This window comes from Marmota marmota, unplaced genomic scaffold (assembly GCF_001458135.2).
Source record: "Marmota marmota marmota unplaced genomic scaffold, marMar, whole genome shotgun sequence".
In the NCBI taxonomy this organism is placed as follows: Eukaryota; Metazoa; Chordata; class Mammalia; order Rodentia; family Sciuridae; genus Marmota; species Marmota marmota.
The window spans coordinates 22,521,047-22,540,011 of record NW_026000185.1 but is presented as its reverse complement, the minus strand read 5'-3'; the positions used below and the strand labels follow the sequence as shown (position 1 = coordinate 22,540,011).

The 18,965-nt window shown below is 43.5% G+C and overlaps 1 protein-coding gene across 4 annotated transcripts in view; it reads right to left on the bottom strand.

Moving 5' to 3' along the window:
- Nucleotides 1-8,420: 8,420 nt before the first annotated feature.
- The window catches only part of LOC107147011 (CGRP receptor component), a 32,409-nt gene continuing 21,864 nt past the window's right edge, over nt 8,421-18,965 (bottom strand). For all 4 annotated transcript variants that reach the window (XM_015491384.2, XM_048789873.1, XM_048789872.1 and 1 more), the window contains 2 exons: nt 14,908-14,965; nt 8,421-9,366 (listed from right to left, as the gene is read on the bottom strand). In XM_015491384.2, the coding sequence (XP_015346870.1) occupies nt 9,217-9,366; nt 14,908-14,965 (208 nt within the window). In that variant the 3' untranslated portion in view covers nt 8,421-9,216. The remainder of the gene's footprint in view (nt 9,367-14,907; nt 14,966-18,965) is intronic.

The window sequence follows — 18,965 nt, the reverse complement described above, 5'->3', positions numbered from 1 at the left end:
CAGCTAAAAATCATTAAGAAAATAATTTGAGACATGAAAACACCACATTAAATGAATTGAGAAAAACTCAGAAATTAGTAAATAAGAAAGAAAAAAAGCAAAAAAAAAACAAAAAAAAACCAGGAAACAAATAAACACAATAATGTCATAAAGAAATAGGAAAGAAAAAATTTAAATTGTGAAGAAATCACAGAAGACAGCAAAATGATTTCAATGCAAATGAAAGAGATAAAGAGGAGTCAAGAAGTGAGACACAGTGGTGCACGCCTATGATCCCAGTGACTCGGAGGCAAGTTCAAGGTCACTTCAGCAACACAGTGAAACCCTGTCTCAAAAAAAAAAAAAAAAAATTTAAAGAGCTGGGTTGTAGCTCAGTGGTAGAGCACCCCTGGGTTCAATCCCGAGTACCAAAAAACAAACCCAAGAAGTTTCATTTTTCCTTTTGATAGATAATTCCTATGTAAGTACTGGATTGCATCTGCCTGGCCATAGAAAAATGGCCATGTGCCCGGTGATTTCCTCCACAGTCTCCTAAACAGATTGCCTATAATGTGTAGTACAGTCTGGCTCAATGCTTATTCAATACTACAACTGCTTTTTCCCTGAATTTTGTAGAGAGCGATTTTTGCATTGACAGTTTTTAGTTTTAAATATATTTCCTCCAAATATGTACCTGAATACATATTTGAGGGAAAATATCTCATTATAAAAATATCCCATTTGGGGCTGGGGTTGTGGCTCAGTGGTAGAGTGTGTGCCTAGCACATGAGAGGCCCTGGGTTCCATCCTCAGCACCACATGAAAATAAATAAAAGTACTGCGTCCAACTACAACTAAAAAATAAATATTTAAAAAATCCCATTTTATAAATGGAATCGATCTGAACTAAGCAGAACAAGTTAAAAAATAAAAATAAATAAATGGAACAGATTTGATAGAACTAGAGTTGGGATCCCCTGTGACCTAACAGATATAGGCACCGAGAATCAACAACTGCCTTTATCACAGATAGATACACAATACCATCTGTCATCCCAGAGGGATCATACCTGAATAGTACTAGCTTCTGCATTCAAATGCTAAACTGCAAGATAAACTCAAGACACAGCAACCAGTTTAGTGGTACTGTAAGGAGGCATCAGCAAAGCCCAGTGCTATGGGGAAGCCTACAGACCAAACAGCCTGGGCTCTTCTCTGAGGAATATGAGATAGAGGCTATGCCTGCGATGAAGAGACTTGAAGGTATGTTAAAAAAACAAACTACCAAGAGTAAAGAGAACAATCATAGTGAGGGATGCCCACATGGGCATGAACCAGGTAGGAAACCAAAGAGCATTAGAAAACACTGAAGTATCCTCAGGACCATGGTCTACTCACCCTTCATGCCCACACACTACTCGAGAACCTTCCTGACTCTCCCAGCAGGCTCAGGACTGCATCTGGGACTGGGTAAAAGTAGGGCTCTGGAGCAGCTGGCCGAGCTCTGCTTTTGACCTCGGAGTTGTTAACAAGGATGCTCTCCTTGTAATCCATTGAGCTATGAATTTTAACCCACAATCACAAGCTGTCCGTATCATTCCCTCCTCATGACCCATGTCTTGTATAGAACTTTTTGGTAACTGTGTTTTACTGAGCAATAAAAAAGTTAAGATCATTTCAAGCCAAGTCCTGTCATCACTGCTGTCCCCAATATCCTATGTGGACACACAGCAGATGTGACTCACCTTGAATTGAACAGAAGTGGAATCAGGGGCAGTTTCTGATGAACACAAGAGGGCCAGGCAAGCATCGCTACACATGCAGGGCCATATCTGGCTTAGAGCTGGGTCAGGAACAGATGGTCCTGTCCACAGCAGAGTGGCCCTGCAGCACAAGGTGCTCAGGAAGGATTTCTCAGAGAAGGGCAGGAGCAGCTCTCGAGCTGGAATCTGGGTATTTGAAAAACCAGGTAGTACAAGCAGATGGCACAGTATGCACGAAAGCACGGGCTAGAAAACACTGAAGTATCCTCAGGACCACGGTCTACTCATCCTTCATGCCCATACACTACTCTAGAACCTTCCTGACTCCCCCAGCAGGCTCAGGATCTCCATGATGTGCTGCCTTGGTTCCCTCTCATTTGAAACTCTATCCACAGCTGCAACTCATTAGTGAATAGTGAAGATGGTCGTTCAACATCTCTGCTCTCTTCCTGGTGGTTGGCAATCTCCCCAGACAGCCCAAAGCCTGTATGATCAACACATAAGAATCCCTTCAGGAAATGAGTGCATGAGCCCATTGGCTGGCAGGACATAGAGATAAACCCAATTCAGATTCATTTCTTCCTAACAGGCTCCCAACACAAGTCTCTTCCATGATCACAACATATGTGGGGGCTTCTCCCCACTGGCCACCAAGCCACCAGGTCCACAGCAGACACCAGCTGGGTATCCTTTACCACACTTCTGACACAGGGGCTGAGACTGCTCTCTGCTTCCAACACCAGTGGCAAGTCTGGGCCTCTGGAACTTCTGACTAACTGGCTACGAAGTGGGGTTCACATGCCCCCTTTCTGAGTTCAATTAATTTTCTAGAGTGGCTCATAGAACTCCGGCAAACACTTCCCAGTTATTATGTACAGGACGCAGACAAGGACACAAATAACAGTTGCATGAAGAGGCAGGCAGGGAAGGGTCCAGAGTGCAGGAGCTGCCCTCCCAGTACAGTTGGGCGCAGCACTGTCCATTATGTGGACACATTTTGCTCAACTTCCTGCTGTCCTCCATGTGCTCAGTTACCCAGATGTTCAGAGGCCCTTCCTTTGGGCTTCTATGGGATTTCGCCCTGTGTGCATGGCTGAAGCATGGGCGAACCTGCGGAAGCACGATTAGACAATATGGGTGTGATCCACTATGATCAGGCCGAGTAGGGAAATGCAGCAAGGCCTGTGTACGCCTTCCTGGCTGCCTGCAAAGTGCTGCTCCCTCCAGAGTAAGGAAAAGGATCCTTCTGAAATGGGGTCTTACTATCTACTATCAGACAAGGCAGGCCAAGAGCTTAAGGCCAGTTCTAAGGGGGAAAGGCTGGGAAAATGATGATTCTAGCTTCTGCAGCATCCCTTGGGGAGAAGGAGCAGGTGAAGGAGGGTAGAAGGCCAGAAACACTGCTTCCTGTGCCCTGAAGTACCTCATGTTACTATATTATAAACAACAGTAATGACGACTCACCTTTAGTATTTCGAAGCTGTTCTGAAGGCTGCTTCAGGAACCAAGTACAAAAGGGCAGATTTATGAGCTAGGAACCACAGATGAAGTATGTGTACACCAGGGAATCAGACGGCTGTGTGAGAAACTGACAAAGCCGGAAGCTTCTGTGAAGACCAGATGCGAGTGACCAAGAATTCCAGGGTTACATGTTCACTTCTTGGATAAGAGAGGTGCAGCTCGAGGGTGGGCGTCATCCGATGGGGCTGGATTATACCCACTTGTTTGTTGTAACTCTGCCCCTTGCCTTCTTTGAATGGCTTCTCCCCAATAACCCAGGTTAGAGGCGTGCTCTCTTTCTTGCCTGCCTTGCCCCCTTGTGGAAGCTGTGCCCAAGGAGTGGTCACTGAACCCCAAAGGGTACTTTCTGTGTCTGTATCTTTATTTAGCCAAAATTCACTTGGAGTGACCTTGACCACTTTAGTCGTGTGTCGTGACAGAAGGGCACTGACACCCTTGATGAAAACCATCTGCCCTACGTGAGGGCTTTGTTTCTGGGCTCTCCTACCCTGTTCATCTATATATCTGCATTTATGCCAGTATAACTCTATTTTGGTTATTCACTTTGTACTATATTTTGAGATCAATAAGCAATTTTCCAGCCTTTTTAAAAATATCTATTTTTTAGTTGTAGTTGGACACAATACCTTTATTTTTTTTATATGTGGTACTGAGGATCAAACCCAGGTCCTTGCACATGCTAGGCAAGTGCTCTACCACTGAGCCACAACCCCAGCCCCTACCCTTTCCAACTTTTAAAAAATTAGTTTATTTTAGCTACTCAAGGTCCCTTGAAGTTCCACCTGAAGTTTTAAATGTTTTTCTATTTGCACAAAAAAAAGTCATTGGGGGGCTGGGGTTGTTGCTCAGCGGTAGAGCATTTGCCTAGCTTGGGTGAAGCACTGGGTTCAATCCTCAGCACACCATAAAAATAAAATAAAGGCTTTGTGTCCACCTACAACTAAAAAAAAAAAAGCCATTGGGATTTTGATAAGAGTTATGTTGAATATATCAGTCACTTTAGGTAGCACTGACACATCTTCCAATGCATGAACATGGAATGTGGGCTGGGGATGTGCCTCAATGCCAGAGAACTTGCCTAGTTGGAGCGGGAGGCCTTGGGATTTAATCCCCAGCACCACACACACAAAGAACGTGGAATGTTTTCCATTGATTTGTATTAATTTCCTTTAGCAAGGTTTTAAAGTCTTTTGTTTTGTTTTTAAGCATTCAAATATTTTTCTTGGTCATTTTGAATCTTAACTATTTTTTAAAGACAGGGTCTTGCTATGCTGCCCAGGCTGTTTCAAACTCCTGGGCTCAACCAACCCCCTCAGACCACAAAATCCCATGTAGCTGGAACTTCTTTATTTTCAATGTGGTTACAAATGGAATAGTTTTACTGATTTGCAGATTGTTTGTTGTTGGGGTAAGAAAATGCAACTGAAGTTTGTGTTGATTTTATATCCTGTCACCTGCTTTTTCTGAGCTGATATGCCTGTAGGCAGGTTCCCCCTTGTTCTGTTGATGTGGTACATAATGCCTACTGATTCTTACTTGAGGCATCCTTACATCCAGGAATAAATATCATTAAGTCACAGTGCATCACTGTCCTTATACACTAGTGTATTCTCTTGAGGATTCTGCATTTGCAAGGGAAATTGGTCTTTAGCTCTCTCTTCTTGAGGTGGTATCATCTAGATTTGGTATTGAGGTTTGTATTGGCCTCACAGTTAGGAAGTGCTTCCCTTCTTCAGCATCTTGGAGGATGCTTGGTAGAATTCATCAGTGAAGCCCAGGAGGGCATTTCTTTAACACAGGGCTTTGATTATAGACTCAGTCATATGCGTGCGTGCACACACACACACACACACACACATATACACCGTTGTTTATTTGCTTTTATGTGGTATTGGGGATTGAACCCAGGGGCTCACTATGCTAGGCAAGTGCTCTACTGCTGAGCCACAGCCCCAACCCCTAGATTCAGTCTTTAAAAGCTGTGGTCTATTGAGATTTTCTTAGCTTTTTCATTTATCTTCTGGTGTTGGGGATTGAGTCAGGGTTAGGGTTAGAGCACACGCTCTACCAGAGCCAAACTCGCATCCCCAAGATTTTTTCTTTCTTGGCACTTGCCTGGCAGGTTTGCAGGTATTTGCACATTTCGTTCTGGTTGTCAAATTTGCTGATGTACAGCTAGCTGTCCATCATACTTTCTTATAATCCTTAGTCAGTAGCAAGGTCCTCTTTCTGATTTTAGCAATCTGAATTTTCTTTTCACTTAGCCAATCTAGCTAACTGTTCATTTGTTACTCTTCAAAGAACTAAATTTTGATTTTTTTCTTATTCTTATCTAAGTTTTTTAAAAATATTTTTTATTGTTGATAGACCTTTATTTATTTACATGTGGTATTGAGAATTGAATCCAGTGCCTCACACATGCTAGCCAAATGCTCTATCACTGAGCCACAATCCTATCTCTTAAGTTTTTCAAAATAATAAAATCTAATTTTTTTCTGTTAGCTTTGGTTTTAACTTGTTCTCTTTTTCCCATTTCCTTAAGGTATCTGTTTAGGTTGCAAATTTGTTTCTTTTTAAAATAGAAGTATTTGCAACTATTCATTTTCATCTGGCACTGCTTTTGCCACATCCTTTAAATTATGGAATGTGATTTCATTGTCTCATTTTCTAATTTCCCTTGTGATTTCTTCTTTGTATCATTGGTTCATAAACCTGTTTAGTTTCCACATAACTGTAAATTTTCCAGTTTAAAAAGTATTTTTAGTTGTAGATGAACACAATACCTTTATTAGGCTTATTTTTATATATTTATGTTGTGTTAGGATCGAACCCTGTGTCTCATGCATGCAAGGCAAGTGCTCTACCATTGAGCTAGAAGCCTTTAATTTTCCAGTTCTTTTGTTACTGATTTCTAGTTTCATTCCATGGCAATCAGAAGAGAGTCTGTATAATTACCATACTTTAAAATTTGTTCTTGGGCTGGGTATATGGCTGTTGGTACAATGCTTGCCTCGTATGCACAAGGTCCTGGGTTCAATCCCCAGCATAATTAATTAATTAATTAAAAATTTATTCTTATCTGGGCAAATAGCACACAGCTCTGTGGTCCCAGCTACTCAGGAGGCTGAGGAAGGGGAATCACATTTGGAGGTCAGCCTCAGCAACTTGAGGCCCCGTCTCAAAGAATAAAAAGGGCTGGAGGTGTTGCTCAGTGGTAAGTGTCCTGGGTTCAATCTACAGTGCTGCAACAAAGAGTGCATCGTCTCGTCTTATCTTGATACATGTTTCCTCCTGGAGAATGTTCCACATGCACTTGGAAAGTGTGTGTGGTATTGTTTTTGAGGGAAATGTCTTCATGTCTGTTAGGCCCGGTCAGTGACGCTGTTGGAGTCCTGAATCTCTTTACCAATCTCACCTCATTGTTCTATTCTGTATTGAAAGGAATACTGAGGTCTCCTATAATTAGGCAATCATTGTTCTCTTCAATTGTCAATTTTAGCCTCATGTATTTGTATGGGCTATTTTTTACAGATGTAAACATATAATTATTGTTAAATATTCTTGCCATGTTGAACCTTTCAATATCTTTTTAAAAAACTATTTACAAAGCATTTTGTTTATTGTAAACTTCTTATTTAAAATTTAGAATATGTTGTCTGATATTAGTATATTCACTTCTGCTCTCTTTTGGTTACTATTTCCAAGAAATATATTTTTTTACCCATTCACTTCCAACCTATTTGTGTGTTAAATCTGAAGTGAATCTCTTGGTGATAGTATATCATTGGATCATGTTTTCTAAATCTATCCCATCAACTTTTGCCTTTTGATTGGAGAATTTAATCCATTTACATTTAAAGTAAGTGCTGATAGGGAATGACTTATTTTTGCCATTTTTATATGTATTGTTTTTGTTCATTTCCTCCATTACTACCTTCTTTTTTGTTCAGTTAAGTTTGTTACTATGACATGTTTTAACTAGCTTCTCATTTCCATTTGTATACATTATAGCTATTTTCTTTGTGGTTACCATGGGTGATTATATATAATATCCTGAAGTTATAACAATCTCTTACATTTCTTGTTGTAGTAAAGCACACATAAAAACTTACCATCCTAGCCATTAAGTGTCTAGTTCAGAGATGTTAAACACATGCCAACTGTTGAGAAACATCACTATCATACCTTTCCATAACTTTTCATTTGGTGAAATCTGAAACTCCACACCAGTAAACAATGTCTCCCCATTCCTTCCTCCCCCAAGTTCTTGGCAACTGCCATGTTAGTTTTTGTTTCTATGATTCTGACTACACTAAGTACCACATGAAGGTGGAATCATACTATTTTCCGGGGCTGGGATTGTGGCTCAGCAGTAGAGTGCTTGCCTAGCACATGTGAGGCTAATAAAGACATTGTGTCCAACTACAACTAAAAAATAATAAATATTAAAAAAAAAAATTTTAAATCATAGTGTTTTCCTTATCATGGCTGGCTAACTCAGTATGATGTTCTCATTCCATGTCACAGAATGTAAGAATTTCCCTCTTTCTCAAGTTTAAGTAACATTCCACTGAGCGTGTGTGACACATCTGGCTCACTGGTGCACCCATCAATAGACAGCTAGACTGTTTCACAGGTGTGAACAATGCTGCTGTGAACATGGTTATGACAGATATCTCAAGACTCTGCTCTCAATTCTTTTGCATATACACCAAGAAATGGAATAGGATATGGTGCTTCTCTTTTAATTTTCTGACAAACTGTCATATTGCCTCTCAGAGCAGCTATGCCATTTCACATTGCCACCAGCAGTACACAAAGGTTTCAGTTTCTCCTTTTTTGCTATTGTCGTTTAAGATTAGCCATTCTAATTGGTGTGAGGTAGTTCTTCCTTATTTGAAGGAGACTTTCAGGTACAAATTTTTCTTGGTTGATAGTTTTTTTATTTCAGTTTCTTAAATACATCATTCCATTGCTTTCTGGAATCCATAGTTTTTTTCCCGAGGAGACAGTTTTGAATAATCTTTTTCTTGCTTTCTGCCCTTTTTTTGTTGGTACTGGTGACTGAAACCAGAGGCACTTTAACACTCAGCTACACCCCCAGTCTTTTTTATTTTTTAAAGACAGGGTCTCAATAAATTGCTGAGGCTGGCGGCATTACAAATACAAGTCTCCTCTTTACTCTGTCCAGCAAACTAAGTAAGAAGACAACACAAGTCAAGAACAACGAAAGAGATCTACACACATAACATCCAATGACAGCCACTAGGCCAGACACTGGCCTGGTCAGATGCTGCAGTCTTCCAAGCTCCTCCCAGAAGGCAAGAGTGCCTGGGCTGGGTTCAGCCTCCATTCAGGAAAATTCAACTGTCAATTCCAAGAGCAACAAGCAAATGGACATTTTTTTTTTTTTTTAAAGACTAAAACAGTCACATAGCCAAAAATTAAAACAGTACAGAAAGATACAAAATGAAAAGCAAGCTCCGCTCCCCAGATGTGATCCTGGTTTTCTTATGTAAAATGACCTTATTTCTGAAACATTTAACATGGCAGGAATATATACATTAGGGTGTATGTATTTCTCATGCATGTTAGATATGTTCTGATAAAGGTTAAATCTTCCAGAGACTGATTGCTGAGGCTAAATTCAGGCCCCAAATATAGAGACAAAATTTTCTTGAAATCCGATAAAGAATTTAGAACAGATTCAACCTTTTTTGAAAAAAATCACATTTTNAGAGGTCCAGTCATTGTTCTCCCCTCTTCAGCTCTCTGCCTTGACAACCTCAGCTGCCTCCACCATGTTTCTTCTCCCTGAGGCACAGACATTTCTTTTCAGCTTATTTTTGTGATTTTTTCCCCCCAACTAACCATGAAATTGGGCCTATTGGGATAGAGGGTAAAGTTAAATAAGCAATCCTTTGTATGTCCAGGAAATGGCCACCGGGCTCCTCTATGCTGGGTCCTCTTCGTCCATTGCTGCATCGCTACTGGCATTCTTTGTCTGCTCAGCCTCTGGCCCTGCAGGCAGAATGCTCATGACAGTGTGGAGAAGAGCTTCAATCTGCTCCTCCGTGAGCCGCTCTTCACTCTCTTCCACCATCTGCCCAAGGAAAGAAAGTCTTCATGAGTCACACTGAGCCTAGCCATCCTGCCCCACCCTGCCCAGAGTTCAGCATCAGGGTCCTGAGCCACCTGGTCCCCAGGAGCCTCTTCATCTAGGCTCCAGGGTAGGGCAAAGCCAGGTCAAATCCCAGGACATGTCAGTGCAAATGCTCAAACTGCAACTTGCAGGATCATATTAAAACAAAAACAAACAAAAAAACCTAATCAAGGGCTGAGGTTATAGTTCAGTGGTAGAATGCTTGCCTCACACATGTGAGGCACTGGGTTCAATCCTCAGCACCACATAAAAATAAATAAATAAAGGAAAGATATTATGTCCATCTTTAAAAAAAAAACTCTCAAAAAAACCAAAAAACCTAATCATTCTATACTCATCCACTTCCACATACAGATATGAATGTTTTTTTGTGCAAAGAAAATCCACCTCTGGGGAGTGAAACAGCACTTTATAAACACATCTGTACCATGATCAACTGTATCTACAACTCCTCTTTCTCCTAATTCTTACTAGCACTCAGGAGATCCCTTGGGGGGCCTCCCATGTACCCGGGGATGCACACTGTGCATGAAGACTACTATCTTCTTTTAACCCTCACAGCAATCCTAGCCAGGGGCAGAACTGGAATCTGAAGCCCCGCCCACGCGAGTCTAGTGCCCACCACCTCACACCCTTCACATGATGGTTTGGATCTTGAACTGAATCTGTACACAAGGGGGCCTGGACCATCTGTCACCACACCTTTCTCGACTCCACCTTCCCGACTGAGGGCCTATTCTATGGTATGTATCACAGCAATCTCTTGAAACCTGGCAACAGGTACCAAAGGAATTCCAGAAAGAAATCCTGGCAGATTTAAGTAAAACAAGGTTTACAGTCCTCAGAGAACCTCTGTCTGACTGTCCTATTTCAAGATGATAGCACAAAAGTTAGAGAAGTTACCAGACAAGTCCAAGAGCACACCACTCTCTCCTGACAAAGCAGCCAAACAGCTTCTCCACAACTAGAAAATTGTCCCTGGTATCACAGTGGGAAAGATCCTGAGCAAACCAATAGCGGCTACTTTCCTTCATGCAGTGAAATACAATGACATTTTCTGAAGATTCAGTGGCTCAGTAAAATGCAACTTCTTTGCTGATCAAGAACAATCCTCAAAAATACATATTTTCCAAATATTTGGTTTTTAGTAGTATGAACACCATACCTTTATTTTATTTATTTTTATATGGTACTGAGGATGGAACCCAGTGCCTCTCATGTGCTAGGCAAGTAGCTCTGCCACTGAGTCACAACCCCAGCCCATTCTTTATTTATTTTTATTGCATTGGAAATTGAACCCAGAGTGCTTTACTACTGAGCTACATCCCCAGCTCTTTTTATTTTTTAATTTCGAGAAAGGGTGTGATTTTCCCAGGCTGGCCTTGAACTTGCGATCTTCCTGCCTCAGTAGCTAGAATTACAGGTGTGTTCCACCATGCCCAGTTCAAAAATGCATTTTTAAAATTAGACATGCAAAATTAGGTCCTGTGACAGCAGTAATCAAATATAGACTCCCCCAAAGAATGAGGGAAGCAGGGAGACACACAATTTGATTATTTATTTTACAACAAAAGAATGTCTCCAGGTGTAAAGCCATTGGTCTGGACAGCTGAGAAAGAGCCTCCCAATAGTTTACAGTGCTTCCCTGTGTAGGAGGCCCTCCTCCAATCACAGATACCAGTGTTTCTCCAAAGCCCTGCACACAGTCAGGACATGGGAGTTTTTTCTAAGAAAAACTTCACCTGGGCTCAACAAGTAGGTGTGAGGTCTTCTGGTGCTAAATGGCAGCTCAGTAGAATGCCATGGCCTCCACAGGAGGTTAATCATTTTCCTCTCTCAAAGATGCTATACACAGACTATAGCCCACTGGTTTGAAAGTCTGGCTATGTGTCCTCTGGGGGCCTTCTTCTTTAGAAAACCAGAGAGGCCACCTTCTTCCATCCTCGTCTCTGGCTTGGCACATGCAACTCTGATCAGGTGTCACCTAGCTGTGTTTATCAGCAAAATGGCAAACCTGGCAAGAGCAGAAGCTTCTGCCAGCACCCAAACCCCAGGGGTCATCAGAGTCAGAAAACCTTTTTTTTTTTTTTTTCCAGTCCAAGATTCCCAGTCACAAGAAGAAATCCTAAGTTGCATTGAGCTAAATAAAATATACACAAAGAAGTTTTAGAAAGAAATGTATTAACAGCTCTTGGATCAGTGGAATAAGTGACAGCTACACCATGCCTCACCTTTTCCTTCCAACACAGAGAAACAGAGCCTGAATAAGGAAGCACAAAGCAGCACACTAATATTCTCTGATACCAAGGGTTTCCAGTTGTTCAGAATATAAAGGCAAATTAAGTTAGCTATCCAAAGTACTGGCAGATGGGTCATGACAAATTTTTATTACATACAATGATTATATTAATCCCCAGGGTCTGTCCAACTGGGCTGGGACTCCAAACATGGCTGTTTCTCATTTTAAGGTGCCAAGCCTAATGCATTCCTTTCCTCAAAACAAGTGAAACCCTTTCTGAGTGCCAACATGACACCTCTAGTGGAAAAGCCTGCACTGACCACACGTGACAGCCTGTAGTTACAATGGAGGCTCAGCAAAGACGCAGCACAGGGTGCTATAAAGCATGAACAGCCTGGGTGAAGATACGGGCTTGTCCCCAGGGTATCATCACGTACACACAAATATTCCAAAACGAAAAACACTGTGGTCCCAAGCATCTTAGACAAGGGATGCCCAACCTGTGGCCCCAACAGTCACTTCTCGCTATGTTAACAACAGCTGACTACCTTCTCTGACTGCAGCTTTCTCCAAGGTAAAACCAAAGCAAAGAGAAGGCGCATCAGTGTCTCTAAGCTGGGCAGGGAGTGCTAGAAGCCATGAGACAGCCCCACTTCCCACAGACCCAGCCACAGGCAGTCACCAGAATGTCAAAGCCACTGTCAAGGCACAACCAGACCAGTGAGTCTCAGCTTCCAAGATGCCTGCTCCCAACCCAATACCAACAAGCACTGGGAGCCAGGATACTTTCTGGACTAAGGAAGAACCCATAGTGCTGAGTTCAACACAGAAAGTCTCCAGTCCTTGCATTTCCACTGTGAATGCCTCCCTTCTCATCCTTTTGTAGTGAGGAAATGTGGCTAGAGGCCCTGGCAAATGACCTGCTACCTTCTGCAGCTACACCCTAGGATGGGAGGAATCTGGCTATGCAACGGTCCGACTGCTCAGAAAGAGTTTTGATCAAGGCCTACCTCTCTGAGGAAGGGAGAAGAGACTTTCTTCTCTCCAGCTGTGTCAGCTGACTTCAGGTGTCAACTTTACTGTACCAAGAACACCTAGAGGACTGGCAAGGCACTGCTCTGAGGGTGCTCCTGGAAGACTGGTGTGTGAGCTGGAGGGGGAAATCCACCTCTGAGGTCAGTAAGCACCATCTAGCTGGCTGGGGACGCCATGGACTCTCCCTCCTGAAGCTGGGACAGTCTTCTCCTATCCTTGGACATTAGAACTCCAGGTCCTGTGGTCTCTGAACTTCAAGACTCGCCAGCAGCCCCTCAATTCTCAGCCTTCAGTCTCCGAGTCACCTGATCAGCTTCCCTGGTTCTGAGGCCTTCATATATGGACTGAGCCACGTTGCTGGTACCCCAGATCTGTGAAACTTCTAGGCCTCCATAATCACATGACCCACTCTCCAAATCCTTTCATCTCTCTCTCCAGAACCCTGATTAATACACAGGACAAAAGTACACGGCTTGGAGGAACCAAGGGGAGGTTCTGAATGAGACCTAATGGGCCACACTCCAAACCTCTGGGTTAAGTGGAGAAAACACTGTCCCTTCCTACACAAGGGTGAGGGCACTAAGTCCAGCTAATCTGACCAACTAATGACAGAACTTTCTATGGACTCTGGGATGAGGTCATGCTGTCCTCCTCTTCTCCATCTGTCCTCAGCCTGAGTACCATGTGCTGCTGGTTAAAGCTGGAGGAGACAGGACATGTGATCTGTGACCCTGAGGGGCAGGGATTAGTTTCTTACTGTTTTGTTTTTTTCTGTCCTGTAAATTGAATCTCCCAACAGTCTAAAGTATCAGAATAATGAGGATACTTTAAAAAAATTACCTCTATTTAGCCTAAAGGCCAATTCATCCAGAAAGGCATGCTAATGGAAGGAATTTTTCTAATTTATTTTTGGGCACATGTTGAAGAACAGAAACAACTCTGGGAAGACAATGAGGGTTTTAGTCAAAATTCTGAAGAAAAACTGCAACAAGAGAATCCAGAGAACATAGGTTTTTTTTTTTTTTTTTTAAATCATTTTCTTGCATACTTTTCTATGGAGAATTTCACAAAAAGCTGAGTATTCCTATAAAAGTAACTTTGGAAATGGCTTTATTCTTTTTTTGGAGGGGAGGGTACCAGGGATTGAACTCAGGGGCACTCAACCACTGAGCCACATCCCCAGCCCTATTTTGTATTTTATTTAGAGACAGGGTCTCACTGAGTTGCTTAGCTTTTGCTGAGGCTGGCTTTGAATTTATAATCCTCTTGCCTCAGCCTCCTAAGCCACTGGGATTATAGGCATGCGTCACCCGCCCCGCAGAAATGGCTTTACTGCTGTTGTATTAACTCTCTAGACTGAAGTTTTTTTAAATGATGGTCAGAGACTCTGCTCAGTACCTGTAGCTTACTGAAGCACACTGCCACGCCCAGAAGGAAGCTGCTTCGGTGTACAGCAGATCAGTCACTCCTTTATCACTGGACCTCATTCTCACGGTCTCCTCATACCACCTCAGGGCTCCCAATCTGGCTGCCCTCCCTAGTTCTAAAGCAAATTCCCAATGTGGAATTTACAAATGCTGGCTCCACCAAATAGCTCTGTGCAGAGAAATGCAATCACACTTGTGGCTTAAAAGATGATCTATGATCATGGCACAGAGGAAGGAACTGCAGGGGACCACATAGGAGGCAGGGAGAACGGGGGAGGACAACTGCAAGAGGAGGGCTAAGAAACAATAACAGAAATCAATGCCGTGAAGCAGGGAGAGAAGAAAGAACAGGCAGGTGGGAGGTGGGAGCAACAGCAGAGGGGACTCACTGAATGTGAGATGAGGGGAGAGATGACTTCCAGGTTTCTGGCTGAAGAGATGAGGCCAGGAGAGAGGATGAGTGTGTGGGAAAACATACACATGCACCACTAACCAGGAAAGGAGGGACAGGGGGAGATAACCTCCACTAGGCAGAGAAACAATGGCCAGAATGGCCCAGAACATGACAGCAAAGAGCTGCCAAACTCCACGGGAGAAATCAAACCTCCTCCAATTCCTGCACTTTCCCTGAGTCTATTCTAACTAGGATCAAACTGGTGAGGTCGCTTTTCTCTTACAAAACAGGGACTGGGCAGACTCTTCAAAACAACTGCAGTTCCTGCGTAGCCCTTCCAGATTCCAGACCCAGAAAACACTCTGGAGCCCAAGATTCTCACTCACCAGCTGGATCTCAACAGCAGTCACAGGCCTGTGATTCAGCAGCTGCAGCTTTTCAGCCCTGTCAGGAGAAAGCACAGAGCATTTAGACTCTTATACCCTGGGCTTGGTCAGACATGAACTGAGACACACTGTAAGGAGGCCCCCTGTTGGCTCAGCTGTAAAATGAGAGAAGGGTACAGGAAAGTGCAGCATAGGTGTGTTCCAGGGCCCTAAAAGGCAGAGAGAAGGGATGGCAAGAAATGGAGTGACAGGAAAGGTATGGTTTTAAAAACCACATTTGACATAGTAAGCTTCATCTAGAAAACGTGAAGAAAATAGTACTTTCTTAATCCAATTTAAAGAAAATAAACAAATACATTGGTTGGTCATTACTTAGAGATGGTTGAAAATATCTTTTTGAGAATAAGACAAAATGTTACTAAGATTTGATCTGCTATCTTAGGAAAAAAACACAATAACAACAACAACAACAACAAAAAAAAACGGACTATAAAGGGACAGAAATTAATACACAAAATTATAAAGAGGTTATATTATATGAAAATTTCCAAAATAAAAATTTCAGAAAAGGGTGAAAGAGAACATGTCTCTTCTGTCACAAAGGCACACACAGGTACTGCTGGTGGGGTTGAAAAGGTGAAAGGGCTTCAAAAGAAAGGGGACTTTAACTGCCACCCCTGTGCAGGAATAATTTCTAAAGTTCCCCCTCTCCAACTCTGGAGATTCAGACCCATCTTGCGATTCAGTTTGGCAAGGTTCACTGCACTCAGACACACTGTGAGTGAGAAGACAAGTCGTCACTCCTGCAGCTACGTGCTGGGAGAAGCAGTGCAAGTCACTCAGTGTCCTGTTTCCAGTCCACCACGGGTGAAACAGGGTTGGTAACAGAGCTTAGCACTCAGGAGAGGGTCATGAGGGCTGATAATCTCCTACTGAGTGTGTCAGCAGCAACCGTCTATTGCTTGTTTCCACGTGGCTATCACATTTAACCCTTGGACTCAACTGAGGCTGAGACAGGAAATAACCTGTCCACAGCTACACAGCTAGTACAGGAAGAGCTGGGCTCTGCACCAAAGCTCAAGCTCCGGACCTCTGACTCTCGCAGAAATGTGACAACATGGGAAAGTGTTCATCAAGAGGCCGTCCCACAACAGTGCTTCTGTAAATGGTGGCCATTCCTAAGGCAGCTGTAGCCTGCTCTCCTCCTCTTAATCCCTTACTGACTGTAGACTCAAAAAGGGGACCTCACAAAACAGATGACCTTTGCACGGGGCCCTGAAGGATTTTCTAGGCTAAAGAGATGGAAGAGCAAGAACAAAGGTGAATACCCAGAACAGTAAGAGTTTTCAGAGTTTTAGGCTGCTAGGAATGTACGAGACTGAGGCTGGACGCTACTTTGTAGAACTGAGCGGCAACCAAGGAAAGGAACACCGCACTCTGGCTGGTGCTGGCAGCAGTTCCAGGACAAATGCAGAAACCACTGGAAGACTCCCAGGTGAGAAGGTGAGGTTGTGAACCCTGCAGCAGCAGCAGGAGGAATGGCAGTGAGAACCTGACACACAAAATGCTCCTGGTCACCCTCAGGAAGAATCATCCAGATCTGCCACCTGCCTAGCAAGAGTGAGGATGAGGCAGGGTAAAGGAAGCAGGAGAGTCGAGGTTAGCCTCAATGCTTGGGAAAAAAATTATTTAAAACTGCGTTTGCAGAAGTTTAATGACTATTATGAATAAGTGTCTGTCAAAGAGTTTATCAAATCTGGTCTAGAATTAACTAAAAAAAAAGACCAGATCTAGACATGCAAAGAAAGTTAATAAGTGAAACCATACTGTGACCCAAAACCAACTGTGGAGCAGATGAAGACCCAGGGCAGAGCAGCACAGAACACCTCCACTTCAGGGCCAGGAGAGAAGACAACCTGGGGTGGTGTCAGGGAAGCCCAGAGAGGACATATCAAGACAGAGGGATCACCAGCAATGTTAAGTGCTGCAGGGAAGTAAGGAGGTTAATAGTGAAGAAGTCACTGAATTTGCCCAAAGAGGTCACTGGCGGTCTGTGTAAGGAGTTCACTGGTATCAGTGGTGTTGACAACTGGGTTGTAGGGACTGAAGAATGACTGTGGGCTGGTGCTCCACCAAGATCACAGGAACATGGAGAGGGGCTCTGAAAGGTGTGACTGCTTTCTGGACCACCTCTAGGGAAGCACAAGTGAAGTGACCCCGGGAGGGCTGGGAGTGAAGGACAACATGGACCAGATGCTGCAGAGAATCTGGTGAGGTGAGGCCCCGAGAGAAGACCAGAGGCAGTGCTGAAGGCCCAGGTGAGATGGAATCTGAGCCCTTGTGCAAAACAAAACTATGGTGGCTTTTCTGAATTTCTTGTTTTGCAACCACACAACAGTATGGATTTAAAAAAAAAAAAAAAAGAATAGGAACAGAAAAAACGTATAGCGGAACAAAAGAGTATCTCCTCTCCTAATCAGCCAAAGCAGCAGAACGCAGTTCCAACTGTCCTTATTCTGCCAGGCTCTGAACTCCTGGAAAAGCTCAATGCCACACTCTGAAAGACCCCCAACTCTGGGCCAACCAAGGAAATTCCTGTCCCATACCACAAAGCCGTGCACTGCTGGAGTAAAACCACAGACCTGCGTGCTACAGGCTCAGAAGAAACTCTCCCACCATCTCTATAGCCTTCTCAGTTCACTCAGTTATCTCCAGTCTATTCTGACTGTGCCGTTTGACTCTGCTGACCAGTTTCTCCCCAGGATCCCACAGCGCCACTCTTCCCCAGTTCTCCCTCTCCCTGGGTTCCTCTTCTCTTGCTTGTCTCTGTCATCCCATAGTGCACCCTGCACCTTCTGACCCTCCCCCCAAGTTCCTCACCCACACCTCACAATCTCAACAGCTACTACAGTTCGTGCCCCCCAAATCCAATGTCTTCAAGGTACATGAAGAGAGCCACACCTCCGTGCTGACAGCACATCTCCACTCAGACCCTCTGAGCTGGACATGTCCCTGGGTGACCCGACAGACCAACAGCCCTCTGTACTCCTCATATGGGTGAAGAGCCAAACACCCAGGCTTGAAGACACCAGATGTCTCCAACTCTTCCCTCTCACCCACTCCCAAGGCAAACATGACTGACTGTATCTCTTTTCTTTTTTTTTTTTGGTACCAGGGATTGAATCCAGGAGTACTTAACCACTGGGTCACATCCCCATAGCTTTTTATATTTAATTTAAAGACAAGGTCTTGCTAAGTTGCTTAGGGCCTTGCTAAATTGCTGAGGCTGGTTCCAAATTTGTCATCTTCCTGCCTCAGCCTCCCACTCTGCTGGGATTATAGGCATGTGCCACTGTGCCCAGGATTGACGGTATCTATTTTAAGATGTCTGAGGGCTCCTCACCATTTTTAAAGGCCACTTTGACCTCTTGGTTGTAGGACAAAGGCATCTGTCAAAAGACGACTGCCACTTTTTCTATCTATCTTTTACAAGGCATAAACAAGCTGGTGTGCCACTGCCTATAATCCCCTGAGGCAGGAGGATCACAAGTTCAAAGCCAGCCTCAGAAACTTAGCGAGACCATCTCAAAATAAAAAATAAAAAGGGCTAGCTGGGGCTGGGGTTGTAGCTCCGTGGTACAGTGCTCGTGTAGTACATGCAAGGCCCTGGGTTTGATCCTCTGCACCACATAAAAATAAATAAATAAAATAAAGGCACTGTGTCCAACTACACCTAAAAAAAATAAATATTAAAAAAAAGGATAAATAAAAAGAGCTGAGGATTGGCTGGGGTTGTGGTTCAGAGGTAGAGCACTTATCTATCATGTGCGAGGCTCTGGTTTCAATTCTCAGCACCACATATAAATTAGCAAATAAAATAAAGGCTGGGGATGTGGCTCAGTGGTTAAGCAACCCTGAGTTCAATCCCCAGTACCTAAATAAATAAATGGCAAACAGCATCACCCCAGTATCCTGCATATAGCCCTCCTCTCCCTACATGTCTTGGTATGAACCCTGATGGCCACCTGAAATCTGGTCTCAGCCGGTCTCTATGCCAT